The sequence below is a fragment of the Bos mutus genome, chromosome 3 (assembly GCF_027580195.1).
Source record: "Bos mutus isolate GX-2022 chromosome 3, NWIPB_WYAK_1.1, whole genome shotgun sequence".
Classification (NCBI taxonomy): Eukaryota; Metazoa; Chordata; class Mammalia; order Artiodactyla; family Bovidae; genus Bos; species Bos mutus.
In genome coordinates this window covers 17,698,828-17,716,464 of record NC_091619.1, presented here as the reverse complement: position 1 = coordinate 17,716,464, position 17,637 = coordinate 17,698,828, and the positions used below count along the sequence as shown (strand labels likewise).

At 40.3% G+C, this 17,637-nt stretch overlaps 1 protein-coding gene across 1 annotated transcript in view; it reads right to left on the bottom strand.

Moving 5' to 3' along the window:
* Positions 1–17,637, bottom strand: part of OTUD7B (OTU deubiquitinase 7B) — a 57,614-nt gene that overhangs the window by 11,965 nt on the left and 28,012 nt on the right. Inside the window, exons 2-6 of the mRNA XM_070367182.1 lie at positions 13,094–13,243; positions 8,975–9,163; positions 6,857–7,084; positions 5,397–5,498; positions 2,859–2,986 (exon numbers count right to left, since the gene is read on the bottom strand). Of these exons, the coding sequence (XP_070223283.1) occupies positions 2,859–2,986; positions 5,397–5,498; positions 6,857–7,084; positions 8,975–9,163; positions 13,094–13,178 (732 nt within the window). The 5' untranslated portion in view covers positions 13,179–13,243. The remainder of the gene's footprint in view (positions 1–2,858; positions 2,987–5,396; positions 5,499–6,856; positions 7,085–8,974; positions 9,164–13,093; positions 13,244–17,637) is intronic.

Here is a 17,637-nt window from a genome sequence, read left to right as displayed (position 1 = left end):
CATCTAACCCCCCTTTATTTTTTTGGCTGTACTGGGTCTTTGATGCCGCGTGGGCCTTCTCTAGTTGCAGCGATGGGGGGCTACCCTCTAGTCGTGGTGCACAGGTTTCTCATGGTGGTGGCTTCTCTTGTTGCAAAGCACTGACTCGGGCACGTGGGCTTCAACAGTTGCTGCTCCTGGGCTCTAGAGCTCTGGCTCAGTAGTTGTGGCTCAGGAACTCAGTTGCTCTGAGGCATGTGGACTCTTCCCGGAGCAGGGATCAAACCCATGTCTCCTGTACTGGCAGTCAGATTCTTTGCCACTGAGCCACCAGGGAAGCTCCTATCCCCACCTTTAAAATAATAACTATAAATAGTTTAATATAGCTGGAATTGGTATCTATCCTCTGACTGTGGCTGTCATGTCTGCTTAACTAATGGCATGATCTGGTTTGGCCTTTTCCTGTCTGAAGTGATCAAATCTAAGGTTCAGGTATTAGTTCAGTTCAGTCGCTCAGTCGTGTCTGATTCTTTGCGACCCCATGAACCACAGCACGCCAGGCCTCCCTGTCCATCACCAACTCCCAGAGTCCACCCATGTCAATTGTGTCGGTGATGCCATCCAACCATCTCATCCTCTGTCAGCCCCTTCTCCTCCTGCCCTCAATCTTTCCCAGCATCAGGGTCTTTTCAAATGGGTCAGCTCTCCGCATCATGTGGCCAAAGTATTGGAGTTTCAGCTTCAACATCAGTCCCTCCAATGAACACCCAGGACTGATCTCCTTTAGGGTAGACTAGTTGGATCTCCTTGCAGTCCAAGGGACTCTCAAGAGTCTTCTCCAACACCACAGTTCAAAAGCATCAATTCTTCTTCACTCAGCTTTCTTTATAGTCCAACTCTCACATCCATACATGACTACTGGAAAAACCATAGCCTTGACTAGATGGACCTTTGTTGGCAAAGTAATGTCTCTGCTTTTTAATATGTAGGTTGGTCATAACTTTCCTTCCAAGGAGCAAACATCTTTTAATTTCATGGCTGCAATAACCATCTGCAGTAATTCTGGAGCCCAGAAAAATAAAGTCAGCCACTGTTTCTACTGTTTCCCCATCTATTTGTCATGAAGTGATGGGACCAGATGCCATGATCTTAGTTTTCTAATGTTGAGCTTTAAGCCAACTTTTTCACTCTCTTCTCTCACTTTTATCAAAAGGCTCTTTAGTTCTTCTTCATTATCTGCCATAAGGGTGGTGTCATCTGCATATCTGAGGTTATTGTTATTTCTCCCGGCAATCTGGATTCCAGCTTGTGCTTCATCCAGCCCAGCATCTCTCATGAGGTACTCTGCTGCTGCTAAGTCGCTTCAGTTGTGTCCGACTCTGTGCGACCCCATAGACAGCAGCCCACCAGGCTCCTCCGTCCCTGGGATTCTCCAGGCAAGAACACTGGAGTGGGTTGCCATTTCCTTCTCCAGTGCATGAAAGTGAAAAGTGAAAGCGAAGTCGCTCAGTCGTGTCCGACTCTTAGCGACCTCATGGACTGCAGCCTGCCAGGCTTCTCCATCCATGGGATTTTCCAGGCAAGAGTACTGGCGTGGGTTGCCATTGCCTTTTCTGATGATGTACTCTGCATATAAGTTAAATAAGCAGGGTGACAATATACAGCCTTGGCATACCCCTTTTCCCATTTGGAACCAGTCTGTTTTTCCATGTCCATTTCTAACTGTTGCTTCCTGACCTGTATATAGGTTTCTTAAGCAGCAGGTCAGGTGGTCTGGTATTTCCATTTCTTGAAGAATTTTCCACAGTTTATTGTGATCCACACAGTCAAAGGCTTTGGCATAGTCAATAAAGCAGAAATAGATGTTTTTCTGGAACCCTCTTGCTTTTTCGATGATCCAGCAGATGTTGGCAATTTGATCTCTGGTTCCTCTGCCTTTTGTAAAACCAGCTTGAACATCTGGAAGTTCACGGTTCACATATTGCTGAAGCTTGGCTTGGGGAATTTTGAGCATTACTTTACTAGCAATTGTGTGGTAGTTTGAGCATTCTTTGGCATTACGTTTCTTTGGGATTAGAGGTTCAGGTATAGTGTGAATTCAACAGTGAAGAAGACAAACTCTAGGCTGGCTCTAGCTCAGACAAAAAAAAAAACTCCACAAAGTCCAACTCAGCTCACCAGAAAGGCAGGGGGTTTGGTGTCAATAAAGAATGCTGTTTACTTGGTCTTGACCCTGTGCATTCATTTCCCTCAGGAATCTTCTGGGGCAGACTGGCTGATCAAAGACCAGATTCTGATCTTAATATCATCCTAATTTTAACAATTGAGCTATTTTTGAGAAAGAAACATAAGACATTCTATTTCCATGTTTTAAATCTTCAGAACATAAAATTCTAATAATAATAAAACATTCAAACTCATGCTTTTACAGTTTTTTAACAAGTAAACTGAATTTACGAAAAACAAATGGTATATACGGCCCCAATTTTTTTTTACACATTTACATTAATAAGCGTTGAAAACATAAGTCCTTAAAAATTGGTCTAGGCTTATTATAAGTAAAATACCAAAACAACAAAAAAATCCTACAAGCTTGTTGTATTTCATTTTGCAAAAGACAGTCACTAAAGGCTTACTGAGTGCCTTATCAGGAAAAGCACAGCATTAGATACCTCGTCTACAGGTCCACACTTCCCCACACCAGTTCTCATAACTCTATCGGAAGGCATGTACCCTCTGGTGGTATCTGAATTTCAATAGGATTGTTAAGAGTAACACTGACCCAAGAGCACCTAAGTAGGAGACGCTTCCTATAGTGGGCACTGAGCAATCCCTTACGTAACTCTGGGAAACAAAGTGCTCCCACCCGGCTTCCTCACCTCTTTATTCTGCTGAGTTTGCTGCCACCTCCAGCGCCGTTTTAACGCTTCCTTCTCGGCTCCCTTATCCATCAGTGCATACAAAGCTTTCCGCAACACCAAGTCCCGATCGTGGAAACCCCACATCCCTATGGCAAGAAAAGATAATGGTTAAGACACCTTTTGTATTACTTCCCTGGTAGCTCAGTTGGTAAAGAGTCTGCCTGCAATGCGGGAGACCTGGGTTCAATCCCTGAGTCGGGAAGATCCCCTGGAAAAGGAAATGGCAAGCCACTCCAGCATTCTTGCCTGGAGAATTCCATGGACAGAAGAGCCTGGTGGGCTATAGTCCATGTGGTCATAAAGAGTCAGACACGATTGAGTGACTAACACTTTCACTTTCAAGACACCTTACCTTGACTCAACTCCACTTATTAATTATGATACACAGATTCTGGCATGAAGGATATCAGGCCTGAAGCCCCGGTTCAAAGAAACTCCTGCTATAATTCAGCAGAAAGGTAATCAGGAAAGAAAAGATGTTCCTACTGTAGAGGCTCAGAAACTTTTGAGAGCCTAAAAGCAGAGAATAGACCACATCCTACAAACTCCTGACAAGAAGACTTTTTTAAGTCTTTATTGAACTCCTTACAACATTGCTCCTGTTTTGTTTTGGTTTTTTGGCCATGATGCATGTGGGATCTTAGCTCCCCACCCAGGGATCAAACCTGTACCCACTGCATTGGGAGGAAGTCTTTAACCACTGGGCAAACAGGGAAGTCCCAGAAAGCCTTTACTCTTGATACCAAGTCTAACAAATTAAAATACAGAGTAGAAATTTGCTGGCAGTCCAGTGGTTAAGAACTCCATATTTTCACTGCCCCAGACTCTCATTGCTGAGAGCCTGGCTTCAATTCCTTGCTGGGGAACTAAAATCCTGTAAGCTACATGGCTCAGACAATTTTTTTTTAAAGCTAAAAAATAAATAAAACACAGAGTAGCAGCAGACAAGATGGGTCTGGCACATGGCAATCAGCATCAAAGTTTGAGGAATGGTTGGAAAATGGGGACTTTTTTTAAAAAACTAAGGCAAATAATATACTGAATTTTAAATAGACATAACAATTTAAAGTAAACAAGTCAATAATTAATATCTTTGTATGGTGACAGACAGTAACCAGACTTAACACAGTGATTATTTTGAAATATACAGAAATATTTGAATCACCACACTGTGTGCCAGGGTATAACAGTGTTATAGGTCAATTATGGAGAAGGCAGTGGCACCCCACTCCAGGACTCCTGACTGGAAAGTCCCATGGATGGAGCAGCCTGGTGGGCTGCAGTCCATGAGGTCGCTAAGAGTCGGACATGACTGAGTGACTTCACTTTCTCTTTCACTTTTCACTTTCATGTACTGGAGAAGGAAATGGCAACCCACTCCAGTGTTCTTGCCTGGAGAATCCCAGGGACGGGGGAGCCTGGTGGGCTGCTGTCTATGGGGTCGCACAGAGTCGGACATGACTGAAGTGACTTAGCAGCAGCAGCAGCATAGGGTCAATTATACTTCAAAAACAAACTCACAGAAAAAGACATCAGATTTGTGGTTACCAAGGGCAGGGGGTGGGAGCAGGGAGAACTGGATGAAGGTAGTTAAAAGGTACAAAGTTCCATATATACAAGACTAAGACTACTGAGCACTTAGGATGTAATGTACAACATGATACATATAATTAACACTGCTGTACATTATACATGAAAGTTAAGACAGTAAATCCTAGAAGTTATCATCATGAGGAAAAAATAATTTTTTTTTCTATTTCTTTAATTTTGTATGAGATGATGGATGTTCACTAAATTTACTGTAATCATCTCATAATGTATGCAGGTCAAATCACTATACTGTATATCTTAAAACATACAGTGCTGTATGTCAATTATATCAGTACAACTGGAAGTGAAAAAAAAAGAAAGAAAAATACATTATTCCAGATTAGACATACATAACCTAGAGGGCTGGGACAGGGTGGCAGGTGGGAGGGAGGTTCAAGAGGGAGGAGACATACATATACCTATGACTGATTCATGTTGATGTATGGCAGAAACCAATACAATATTGTAAAGCAATTATCCTCTAAGTAAAAATTAAAAAGGTACATTAAATAAAGGTTCATTAAAAATTAATATCAAAATAAACAAGTCTCATAGGGGTCTGATGAAAACATATCTTTTTTATATACCAAAAGAATGAATATTAAGTAGAATTATATATATACACAAACAGTATACTACTTGCTTTCTGCTATTCATTACTTTTAGGGGTCAATTCTCAGAGTGGGACTTGTGCTAAATCCCGTGCTCTCCATACAATTTCTCAACAAAAGTGAACAACCAGGACAAGGTTCTTTTATCTTCTCCTGCACCAGCACACACACATACATACACCTTGCTCTGAGCCATCACTTCTAAGATCAAGGTTGATTGGCTCAAGTCCTTCACATGAGATTTAACTATTGCTTCCTATCTGTGAGGGAATGAAGGGCCATTCTCATGACTCACCAAGAGAGGCTGCGTGCAGGAGGCAGTTTCCATCTCCAGTAGTTGCCAAAGGAAGGAGCCTTTGACAGGTGGGGTCCACACTCACCCACCAGTTCAAACGCCCTACAGAAACACGAGGAAAGGGAGATGAGCAGATTATCCATTAAGCTCTCTACTTTTTTACTTCTAATACAAGACTCCAAGCTTGCCTCTTCTAGAAAGCCTACCTAGAATCAAACCACCACTCTATTACTCTGTGTATCTTCTTCACTTATATCTGATTCATCAAAATCTGGTGAGTATAACTGGTTAGATTAGAGGTTCTTAAGTGGGGCCAATTTTGTCCCCAAAGGGACATATGGCAACATCCTGAAATGTTTGGTTGTCCCAAATGGTGAGCGGGATGTTACTGGCATCGAGTAAGTAGAGGCCAGGAAGGCTGCTAAACACAATACACAAGGCAGCTCACACAACAAAGAATAATCTGGTCTTAGATGTCAGTAGTGCTAAGACTGAACAACTCTGGGATGGATGATGGGGCCAAGGTCATAGACTGCAATAAAGATCAGCACAAATAGATCATCAGTAAAAGAAAATCAACCCAACACATATACTCCAAGTATCATGCAAGTATCATATATGACAGTAAGCAAGTCAGCATGCATGTGGTATGATTTTAAAGACATGAGCAATAAAATAAAGTACTTAAACACCTAAGAAAATGAGTCTCAGTTCTGTAGTCATCCTACAATTGTCGACCTGTTACTTACATAAAGAAAATATTGTATGAATGATGCTTAAAAATGTTCTTCAATTACTGAAAAGTCTACTGAAAGAAAAACTGGCCTATAATCATACCAGACAAATGACTAACTACTTAAAAATTATAAATAGATGTGCATGATTAGTATGGAAGGGTACAAAATGAAAAATAAGGGTTTCCTTTCCATGCCAACTCCCATCCCCCAGACCTGCCATGGGAGTTAATACCCGACTAGGTTTCCCAGAAATCCCAGCTGCCTCATCCATTATACCAACTAATTTTAACAATAATTTAAGACAAACATAATTGTAAAGGTAAATAAATCTTTGGGGAAAAGTTTATATAAATAAATGTGACTTAGTTAATCACCACTATGTATCATCTACAACATTGGTTCTTTCTGTTCACAAGGTGCTTCAGAGCCAATTATAATTCACTTGTATTTTTTTTTTATGTACTGATTTTTAGGTATTGATTCCTAGGCCTTTCACATGTGTATCCAGTTTCCCTTCCATCAAACAGGAAATTTCCAGAGCCAAGTGTTCTGTTTGTGTCCTTTCTTTAACTTGAAGAAGCGTAGCTCAGTACACGTCTCTCTGACTGACCACTGAGTTTGACTGCCATCAATCAGATCACAGGCTTAGACTGGAAGCTGCTGGTCAAGCCTGGCCCCTCGGCAGAGGGGTGGAGGTACAGCGGGAAGGACGCGCTCACTGACCTGCCTGCTCCAAGGCAACCAGCATGGACTGCTCGATGAGGTCTCTCTCTATGAAGCTGCGAAAGTCTTCATTGTACACAGTGAGATCTGGAAGCTGGAAGGCACAGATGGGCATTTCCAGGGGGTGCTCACTGCTCCCCCCACCCCCACCATTGGAGGAGACATGGGACCGGGCCAGGGAAACAATGCTGGAGCTGGCGTGGGAGATGCCCCTAGACAGGCGTTTTTCTGCAATGAGAAATGGAGTCACCTTAGAACATACAAAACCCACTCAAAGAACTTTCCATTCATGTGGTGATGGTTACCTCTTGACAAGGTTTCCACTCAGGGAAAAACTGTAAGTCGAACTGGCTACCAAATTTCACGACCCTCTTTCTCATGCCAAATATAATTGTGAAATATAGAAAGTGGCATTTTCTCAGGCACTCACATTAGCACCAAATATACATTCCTCTTTCTAGCCTTTTCGGAATTTGCCTGAACTTCTTCTCCCCATGACACTGTCTTCTGCTTCCATTTCACAACATAATAGGGACCTATTCATTTGGCAACTTGGTCATTGTTTGATGAGAGGAAGAGGGAATAAGGGAAACAGAATTCCATTTGGCTATCAACAGACTGAGTCAAAAAATCTTGCTGATAATTTTCAGGGTCTTGGAGAATGTAGAAAAAGGATTTCCATTATAGAAAACTAATGACATATGTATACTTATAGCTGATTCACATTGTACAGCAAAACCCAACACAACATTGTAAAGCAATTATCCTCCAATTAAAAATAAACAAAAAATTTTTAAATAAAATTTATTTATTTAAAAAATTAAACAAATTTTTAAAAAGAATTAATGACAAATCTTACACATTCAGGAACTTTCTTACCTACCATCAATAACATTTATTTACACAATTTACTACAATTTTTCTTGATATATTTATCAGGAATTTACAGTATAGTCAATTCTTACTTAACAGAGGAAGGCAGTAATATAGACAGTGCCCCCCCAAATTATGTAATCTGTTTTGAATACATGGCACTTATAATTCTCCAGCAGATATTCCATTGTGATCGTAACTTACTCAGTATAGTATTACAATTCATTTGCATGGCCTAAGTTATATAAAGACTATCAAAAGACCTAAAAATCATATTGAGTAGCAGATTTTAATCCAATATTTGCCAGGGATGATGCACAAAGTAAGTAAAGAGTCAGTCTAACACTATTCTATAGTGATGTTGTTTTTTAAGTTCTTTTTTAAGGTGTTTTAAAAGTACCACATGCCCATGTAAAAAATAAAAAATACTACCAAAAGGTTTCAAGTGTTAAAAAGAAATCTCCCTGTCATTCAAAATTCTTGATCCCCTCCCTAAAGGGGACTTTCTGTATCCTTGTACAATTTTTTTATGCACATAGATGTGCACATAGCTTTTATAATAATTTTTAAAACATAAACAGGGATATATTATACTGTTTTGCATCTTACCTTTCTCAGTAAAGAGATTTTTCTAAACAAGTTCCATCACATTCTACTTAATTCTTTCTAATGGCTGCAAAGTATTCCACGATATGGATGATTACCATTTATTTAACCACTCCTTTACTAATGGGTATTAAAAGTTGTTTTCAAGCTTTAACTTTCAAGCTTTACACTACCTGTCTGTCTACTTATGAATTATGTATGTATTTATTTAAAAGGATACACACACACACACACACACATACACATGATAAAATCTTCCCAGAAACAAAATTGCTGAGACAGAGTATACATGCATTAGAAAAATTTGACAGATAGTAATAAACATTAACAAAATGCCCTCCAAAAGAGTAGGTGATAGTGATCCTTTGAATTCTTTCTGTGTACTTTATCTTGACAATGAGATTGTTACCCTTCTTCTCTCTCATAGTATCTGAAGAAGGCTTTTAATCTGGACAGTACTCCAGATACAAACAATGAGGGGTTCCAGCAGCTGGAGGACTGAGTTCACCTCTGATTATTTGACTGGGGAGGTGGGAGAAGAAAGGAATCATTTCCAAAGAATCACGAAATTCTCTGGTTAGCAGCCATCTCACTTCCTTTCTATTTCATATACAGAAACGGCCCTCAGCACCCCAGTACCTTGAATGATGTCATCCTGCCGCTGTAGAATGGGCCGGGGAGGACGAGTAGACTCTCGATCAGAAAACCCTTTCTCAGGGGTCCTGGAGCCACCACTCCCTTCACTAAAGGGTTGGGGCAGGTTCCCAGCATGGACCTGACGTAGCTGCTCGAAATCACTGAGGGCGGCACTCACATCCCAATTCTTTCCTGTCAGGATACAAAACAAAAAGTGAATTGGGTGCTGAGAGTACAGGAAAATTGAGGAAAGACACAGAACCATCATTCTAAGCATCTTACCAAAACTAGCAAGCATATATTCATGTACACTCCAGTCTTCCTTTTCCTTCCCCTACTCTAATTTCCTTCAACACATTTCAGTCTGGAATACCACAACTTCTTTATTTATTTGCTGTTTGTTTTCTAAGAAAGCTCCATGAGCACAGAACACTGGTCTCTCTAAACTGAAAAGGCCCTTGGAGACCTAGTAATGTCATTTTACAGACAAAGGAAGTCTTAAGAAGTAGAGTTACTTGCCCAAAGTCACAGCTAGTTTGCACCAGGGCCTCAGCAGGACACAAGCCAGGTCTCCTAGTTCTGAGATCCAGAGAGTTCTGGGCCTAGATGTGCTCTGGGGTGTCCTAAGTCACCTGAAGTTGTACATAAAGTTATAGGTATGTGCATTTTTCTAAAGAAAGAGCTGATAGCTGCCATCAGGCTATCCAAGGGAATTGTTAATTCCCTCAAACTTAAGAATCACTACACTTTTTCCTTTGAAAGTTAACTCTGGTTGTAGTGTAAAGAACAAATTATAGAGGGGAGGGACTAACAGTAGACTCAAATGATAGATCTGCTACCACAGACTTTTTAAATTGCTTTCTCCAGTTAAACTAGCCAATAAATAACATGTTGCATAACTGTTCACACTTCCTTCTGCTCTGTTTCATTCGTCACCACCTTAATTCAATTCCTGTATCACCTAGTGCCCACCTCCAATCTATTCTGAAGGGTCCCATGAGATTAATCTCTCTATAGAACAATTCTGATCGTTTTAGTTCCATCATCAAATTTTTTTTTAGTGGCATACACCACTGCCTACGGAATAAAGCTAAGGCTCTTTTGTTTGACATTCAAGGCTTTCTATGACCTGGCCTACTTTTCTAATCTTTCCTCTGTGCTTCAAGCTCCCTGGCTATGAAAGTAGAGATGATTCCACATAGAGCTGTTATGAAGATTAAATTAATTGAAAGCACTTAAAACACAGCTTGGCATAGCTTGGCCACAGAAAGCATTATACATGTATTTACTGCCATTGCTGTTACGCTTCTTGTTGTAATTATAATTCTCCAGTTAAGCCGTATTAATCATCCATGCTGGATGAATTTACTTCTGAACCATCAGACTCACCATTTGCTCTAACTCCTTTTGCTCACTCTGCATCAGTCATACTGGCCTCTTTGCTGGTCCCAGAAACTTGCTAAGACTGCTCCCACTTACAGCCTTTCACCAACTAGTCCCTCTGTCTAGAAGGCTCTATCTCCATTATGTCTACACAGTCAATTCCTTAACTCCTTCAGGTATTTGCTCAAATGTCACACTCTTAATAACTTAATAAGGCCTACCCTGACTACCCAATTAAAAATCACAACCTGCCTCACTATTCGAGATCATTTTTTGTAGCACCTAACGCTTTATAATATAGTACTTTACAATTTACTTGGTTATCATGTTTATTGACTCTTATTCTAGAATGTAAAGGCCGAGATTTTTGTTTGTTTTGTTTTGTTCAAGCATCTAGAACTTGGCACATAATAGGTACTCAATAAATATCTGTTGGAGAATGGAGGACTTTTGTCCTGCACCAATGAATGAATAAATGATCTGTCTTGAGCACTGGATCATTATTTCCAACTGCCTGCTAAACTGCTTAAAATAAAAAACAAACAAACAAACAAAGAAAAAAAAACTGCTTAAAATCAAGTCCTCCTAACAGTCAATATGACTAAAACTGAATGTCCATCATCTTCCCTCCTAAAGCTTAATTCTTTTCCTTCTTCTGTATTCCCTGAATCAAGAATGGCATCTCAACCCCTCCAGGCCAGAAACTATAGTCGTTTTAGCTCTTCACCATTCCTCAGTCCCTACTTTTCCTCTTCCCTCACTCTTCAAGTCTCAGGGTTGTTTGTACCCCTAAAATCTCTCTCAAATCTATTCTTTCTTGTCCATTTTTATCATCACTGCCCCAATTCAAGTCCTCATATTGTCACCCGGTCTTTGGCCTCCCGGGAGGTGGCTCTCTGGTCTCTTTACTGCTAGTCCCTACCCCCTATAAATTGTTCTTTACACTATAACCGGAGTTAACTTTCAAAGGAAAAAGCGAGAGACAGGAAGAGACAGAAAATGAGGATCAGGTCCTTTGGTTCCCTTTCTAAATTACGTCTTAAATCCACCCACTTCTCACTTTGTTGTAATCCAAGTCACCATCATCACTCACCTGAACTATGACAATATTCTTAACTGACTTTACCACTTCATTTTTGGCCACCTTCCAGTCAGTTCCAGTATCTTTAATCAGTATCCTGTTCAAAGACTTAAATCCAGTCATTTCACTCCCCTGATCAAAATTCTTCACCAGCTTCCCACTGAACATACCCTGAAATGCACAACCCTTACCATAGCCTACAAAGGCTCTCTGTATCCCGCTTCCCACTTACCTAACCAGCTACCTACCACTTTCTTGTACTACTCTTCCTATCTCAATCAATATCAGTGCCAAACTCTTTCACTTTAGGGCCCCTGTATAAGCTACTTTGTCTTGCTATTCCTATGCACCCTTTTGGGTTCAGTTCACATGTCACTTCTTCAGAAAAAGCCTTTCTGTGCTCTATATCTAAATTAGGTTTCTCTCTTAAACTTCCACAGCACCCTCAACTTTTCTTTCATAGCATGAATGTGTGTGTACATGGATGTGTGTGCAACAGAGAGACAGCATGCAAACATTAACTTGTAACATACTTGTTAAGAGCCCAACTCTGAAACCAGATCACATAGGTTCAAACTCTCCTTCACTTCTTGGACCTCAGGTTTTTTAAAACTGGAATACTGGAAAAATAAAACCTATTTTGCAGAATGGTTGTTAGAATAAAATGTTTCAAGTAGCTCACACATCCTAAACACATAGAAGTGTTCAACACATGCTACAAGTGGAAGCGAAGGCATATGAGTTGAATCTAGAAGGATGAGAATTTCAGGAGAATAATGAACGAAGGGACACGCAGACTTACGAGACAATTTAATATGATCAGGAAAAGGTGACAAGTCAGGCCTGGCTGGAGCACAGGCACTGTGGCAAACAGTAGTAGGAGATGAAACTGCAAATGTAAATTAAAGGCAAAGCCATTTAAACCCTGATCTTCCATTTCTAAATCAACACTAGTCTCACAGGTAGCTAAGTAAATGTCAAACTGCCACACCTTACTAAGGACTGACAATCTAAAAAATTACCTGTGTATACTAAGAACTGGCCCATCCCCCAACATGTTTACCTAACTGTGTCATTTTTTTTTTTGTGTCATTATGTATTTTCATCACCAAAAAGCATCTGTTAACTATGACTCCAAACAAAGAATCCTGCTGAAATGATGCCAAGCCTAAATGATCTTAAAATTTAGAATATTCACACTTCCGTGTGTATATACAGATATAAGTAAACAAAAGCAGCAAAACGAAAACATTAAATTAATCCACTCTATACAGAATGATCCATATAAGTTAGGAAAGGAAAGAAAAAAACAAATATGGATGATCCCAAATATGAAAATCCAAGCCATTTATATATAAAAAGGAAGTCTTACAGACCTAAAATTATGCTTTTAGTGGACTAATCTCAAATTTCACTTGTATTACCTAAGCATAAATTGACAGTGGTGAAAACCTACCCAAAAATTCAAGGTGAAAAAGGAATTTTACATTTTAAAATTATGGGGGGGTCACACACAAACTAGATTATTAGAAGTAACTTAAATGTAAGGCCTACCATACATGAAGTATCTTTCTGGTCACCTTACATTCCAAATTATCCTAACAATAAATAGCACGTTTTACTGTCTCTCTTCTCATTCTCCCCCAAAGACTCCTTACCTTCCAGAAGATCTCGGGCCAATCCTGGTTCTGCTCCTGTGGAACGGACAAAATCCGACAGGACAGCATCCATGTCCAGGGTCATGTGATCATTCAGTACTTTCAAGCAGCTGATGTAGGGAGGACATAGATCAAAAGTCAAGCCTCCACCTGAGGAGGAAATAAACACATAAGGCCTGACGCACAGTGGAATGGGATGATCACAGCCCAGTATCAGAAGCTTCCTAACCAAATGGGGAAACTATTCCAGCTCATTCATTTCAGCTGAATTTACTATAAAGAGTAATATGGTTTCCTAATTCCTTATTAACGTTAGTTGTTTTCCCTTTTATTACATAAGTTTCAGGTGCCCAGCAATATAGTTCAACATCCATCAACACTACAGTGATCACCATCACAAGTCTAGTTATCATCCATTCATTACATACAGTTCACCATTTCCCCTATATAACGCTCCTCCTCTGCCATTCTAGAGTATGCCATTTCTATTCCTCAGTTTGCTTGTGCAAACTAATGGAAGGCAGCAGCGGACTCACATCCTGAAGAACTTCCCACCTGTGCTATCCCCTAACATAGCACTTGGTTTATTTCTTTTCAGGCACTCAATATATTTTGAAATTATTTTAATTAGCTGCTGTCTAGCTGCCTCCTCCAATACACAAGTTTCTTGAAAGTACAGAGCTTGTGTGTCTTATTCATTAACATATCCCCAGCATGTACCCCTTGGCACCCAGCCCTCAGTAAATATTTGCTGAATCAATGATACTACACACTGAATAACTTTCAAGTTGACTAGTATTCTCATGCTAGCTGAGGAAATGGGAGGAGCAAACGGATATCTGAAACTACTCAAAATAAAGCACTCTGCAATTACGCAAAGCAGGGTAGAGATGCCAAGAGTTCCTAACAAAGGTCAATCTTTGTCCACTAATTTCATGAACCCAGGAAACATGCTTTTTCTCCAATCAGGACAAATGACTGCCAAGTAAGTTCACCTGAAAAAGGTCTCTTCTTCAGACTTGACTTTGGCAGGAACTATGTCCCTGACCCATCAGCCTGGCACCAATCCACATTCCTCTGAAGTTAGCAGTCCCAGCTGAGGAAGCAATAACCAAGAGAAGAACAACTTCTCACCAAAATTTGCCGCTTCAGACAGGTTTACAGTTCTCTGCAGAAGAGGGCTTTGTTCATAAAGCCACCAGGCACATACCTGCCCCACCACACCCAGCAATCCCCTGCTCTAGGGGAAATGCCAAAAGTGGAGTTCCCAAGGGTAGCAGGGTGGCTCAGGTGACTGTCTCTCCAGAAACATCTCCTTCTAAACAACCTAAACGCTAAGGATGATTCTCAGGTACTTTCTCATCACACCTCCCCAGACCCCAAGACACAGCTTACTTATTGGTGTGATCAGATCCTAATTTTCTGCATTCCATAGAAACAGTAAGGCAAAGAAACAGCAGTGATTTGTAGGTCATAAAACCAGTAGGCCACTAACTTAATAACTTCACATAGGATTTTTTTTTTTTGAGAGGGAGAGACATGACAAAATAGAAAGTATTCTTTCTGGTTCTGTTCCAGGAGGCCAAGAAGTCCAGGAGTAGAAAGAAATGTTTAATTCATATCTGTAGCCCCAACATCTAGCTCAGAATCTACAATATTGTAAATATTGTAGACAGTCAATAAATGCCTGATGAATAAATGATTAAATGACTAACTGAACCTCTGCATCAGCCACCACCAAACCAATCAATTCCAGGTTTAAAATTCAGATCAGAAAGTCAAGGGTACTTCACCTTTCACATCACCCCTCTCTAATGGTCTGTCCCAGTCTCAATCCATCTCTCAAAGTTTTACAAACTCTCCTTTCTAAAGAGACGTTAACATACTGTCATTATTTCTACCACCCTCATATCATATGACTTTTACTTACACCTATATATATTAGCTAGGTGACTTTGGTCAAATAACTTACAGGGTCTCAGTTGCCTCTTGTATATCCTAGACTTGGATTTGATGACTTCTAAGATCATTTCTGGGTTTAAAAAAAATAACTTCAGTTCCCTAAAGCTTCATAAATTATGATCCTTACATTCTCTTTTGCTCTGCTTATTATCAGTGTCTAATTTACTTCCATTTCAATATCACAATTGTCAGAAATTATGACAATACATAAAGAACTTTTGGCCGTGAAAAGAAGAGAAGCAAAAAGCAAAGGAGAAAAGGAAAGATATACCCATTTGAATGCAGACTTCCAAATAACAAGGAGACATAAGAAAGCATTCTTCAGTGATCAGTGCAAAGAAATAGAGGAAAACAATAGAATGGGAAAGACTAGAGACCTCTTCAAGAAAATCAGACATACCAAGGGACCATTTCATGCAAAGATAGGATCAATAAAGGACAGAAATGGTATGGAGCTAACAGAAGCAGAAGATATTAAAAAGAGGTGGCAAGAATACACAGAAGAACTATACAAAAAAGAGCTTCACAACCCAGGTAATTACGATGGTGTGATCACTCACCTAGAGCCAGACATCCTGTAATGTGAAGTCAAGTGGGCCTTAGGAAGCATCACTACAAACAAAGCTAGTGGAGGTGATGAAATTCCAGTTGAGCTATTTCAAATCCTAAAAGATGATGCTATGAAAGTGCTGCACTCAATAGGCCAGAAAATTTGGAAAACTCACAGGACTAGAAAAGATCAGTTTTCATTCCAATCCCAAAGAAAGGCAATGCCAAAGAATGCTCAAACTACCACACAATTGCACTCATCTCACACACTAGTAAAGAAATGCTCAAAATTCTCCAAGCCAGGCTTCAGCAATACGTGAACCGTGAGCTTCCAGGTGTTCAAGCTGGTTTTAGAAAAGGCAGAGGAACCAGAGATCAAATTGCCAACATCTGCTGGATCATCAAAAAAGCAAGAGAGTTCCAGAAATATATCTATTTATGCTTTATTGACTATGCCAAAGCCTTTGACTCTGTGGATCACAATAAACTGTTGAAAATTCTGAAGGAGATGGGAATACCAGACCACCTGACCTGCCTCCTGAGAAACCTGTATGCAGGTCAGGAAGCAACAGTTAGAACTGGACATGGAACAACAGACTGGTTCCAAATAGGTCAAGGCTGTATATTGTCACCCTGCTTATTTAACTTATATGCAGAGTACATCATGAGAAACGCTGGGCTGGATGAAGCACAAGGTGGAATCAAAATTGCCAGGAGAAATATCAATAACCTCAGACATGCAGATGACACCACCCGCAGAAAGTGAAGAAGAACTCAAGAGCCTCTTGATGAAAGTGAAAGAGGAGAGTTAAAAAATTGGCTTAAAGCTCAACATTCAGAAAATGAAGATCATGGCATCCGGTCCCATCACTTCATGGCAAATAGATGGCGAAACAATGCAAACAGTGAGAGACTTTATTTTTAGGGGCTCCAAAATCACTGCAGATGGTGATTGCAGTCATAAAATTAAAAAAACGCTTACTCCTTGGAAGAAAAGTTATGACTAACCTAGACAGCATATTAGAAAGCAGAGACATTACTTTGCCAACAAAGGTCCATCTAGTCAAAGCTATGGTTTTTCCAGTAGTTGTGTATGGATGTGAGAGTTGGACTATAAAGAAAGCTGAGTGAAGAAGAATTGATGCTTTTGAACTGTGGCGTTGGAGAAGACTCTTGAGAGTCCCTTGGACCGCAAGGAGATCCAACCAGTCCATCCTAAAGGAGATCAGTCCTGGGTGTTCATTGGAAGGACTGATGCTGGAGCTGAAACTCCAATACTTTGGCCAGCTGATGCGAAGAGCTGACTCATTTGAAAAGACCCTGATGCTGGGAACGATTGAGGGCAGGAGGAGAAGGGGACAACAGAGGATGAGATGGTTGGATGGCATCACTGACACAACGGACATGAGTTTGGGTGGACTCCGGGAGTTGGTGATGGACATGGAGGCCTGGCGTGCTGCAGTCCATGGGGTCAGAGTCAGATATGACTTGAGTGACTGAACTGAACTGAACCTCAAATTCAAAATGCTAAGTTACTAAATAAATTAGTTCCTTAGATAAAATGCTTAAGAACTGAATTACTTCAAAATTTACAGGTGAATGAGTGGTTTCCCCCTCTTCTAATACAGACAAGATTCTTTCCTCAAGCCCATTTTACACACACACCATCTTAGGTCACAGGAGATGGTAGCAGTCCAAATAACTTAAAACACATGAATAATCCAAAACCAAGAGCATACCTGCAAAATGAATTTCAACTTTATCTCTTAAAAAAAAAAGTAAAGGAACTAGGTAAAGCCACTTTAATAACTTTCTGAAACAATGTGGGAAATACACAACACAAATGGTGGTGGTGGTTTAGTCACTAAGTCGTGTTCGACTCTGCAATCCTCTAGACAGTAGCCTGCCAGGCTTCTCTGCTCATGGGATTCTCCAGGCAAGCATACTGGAGTGAGATGCTATTTCCTTAACAATCAACAAAAAGGTGCCCAACAGAAGAGTGAAGCTGATTAAGCCACAGGTTCATAGGCAAT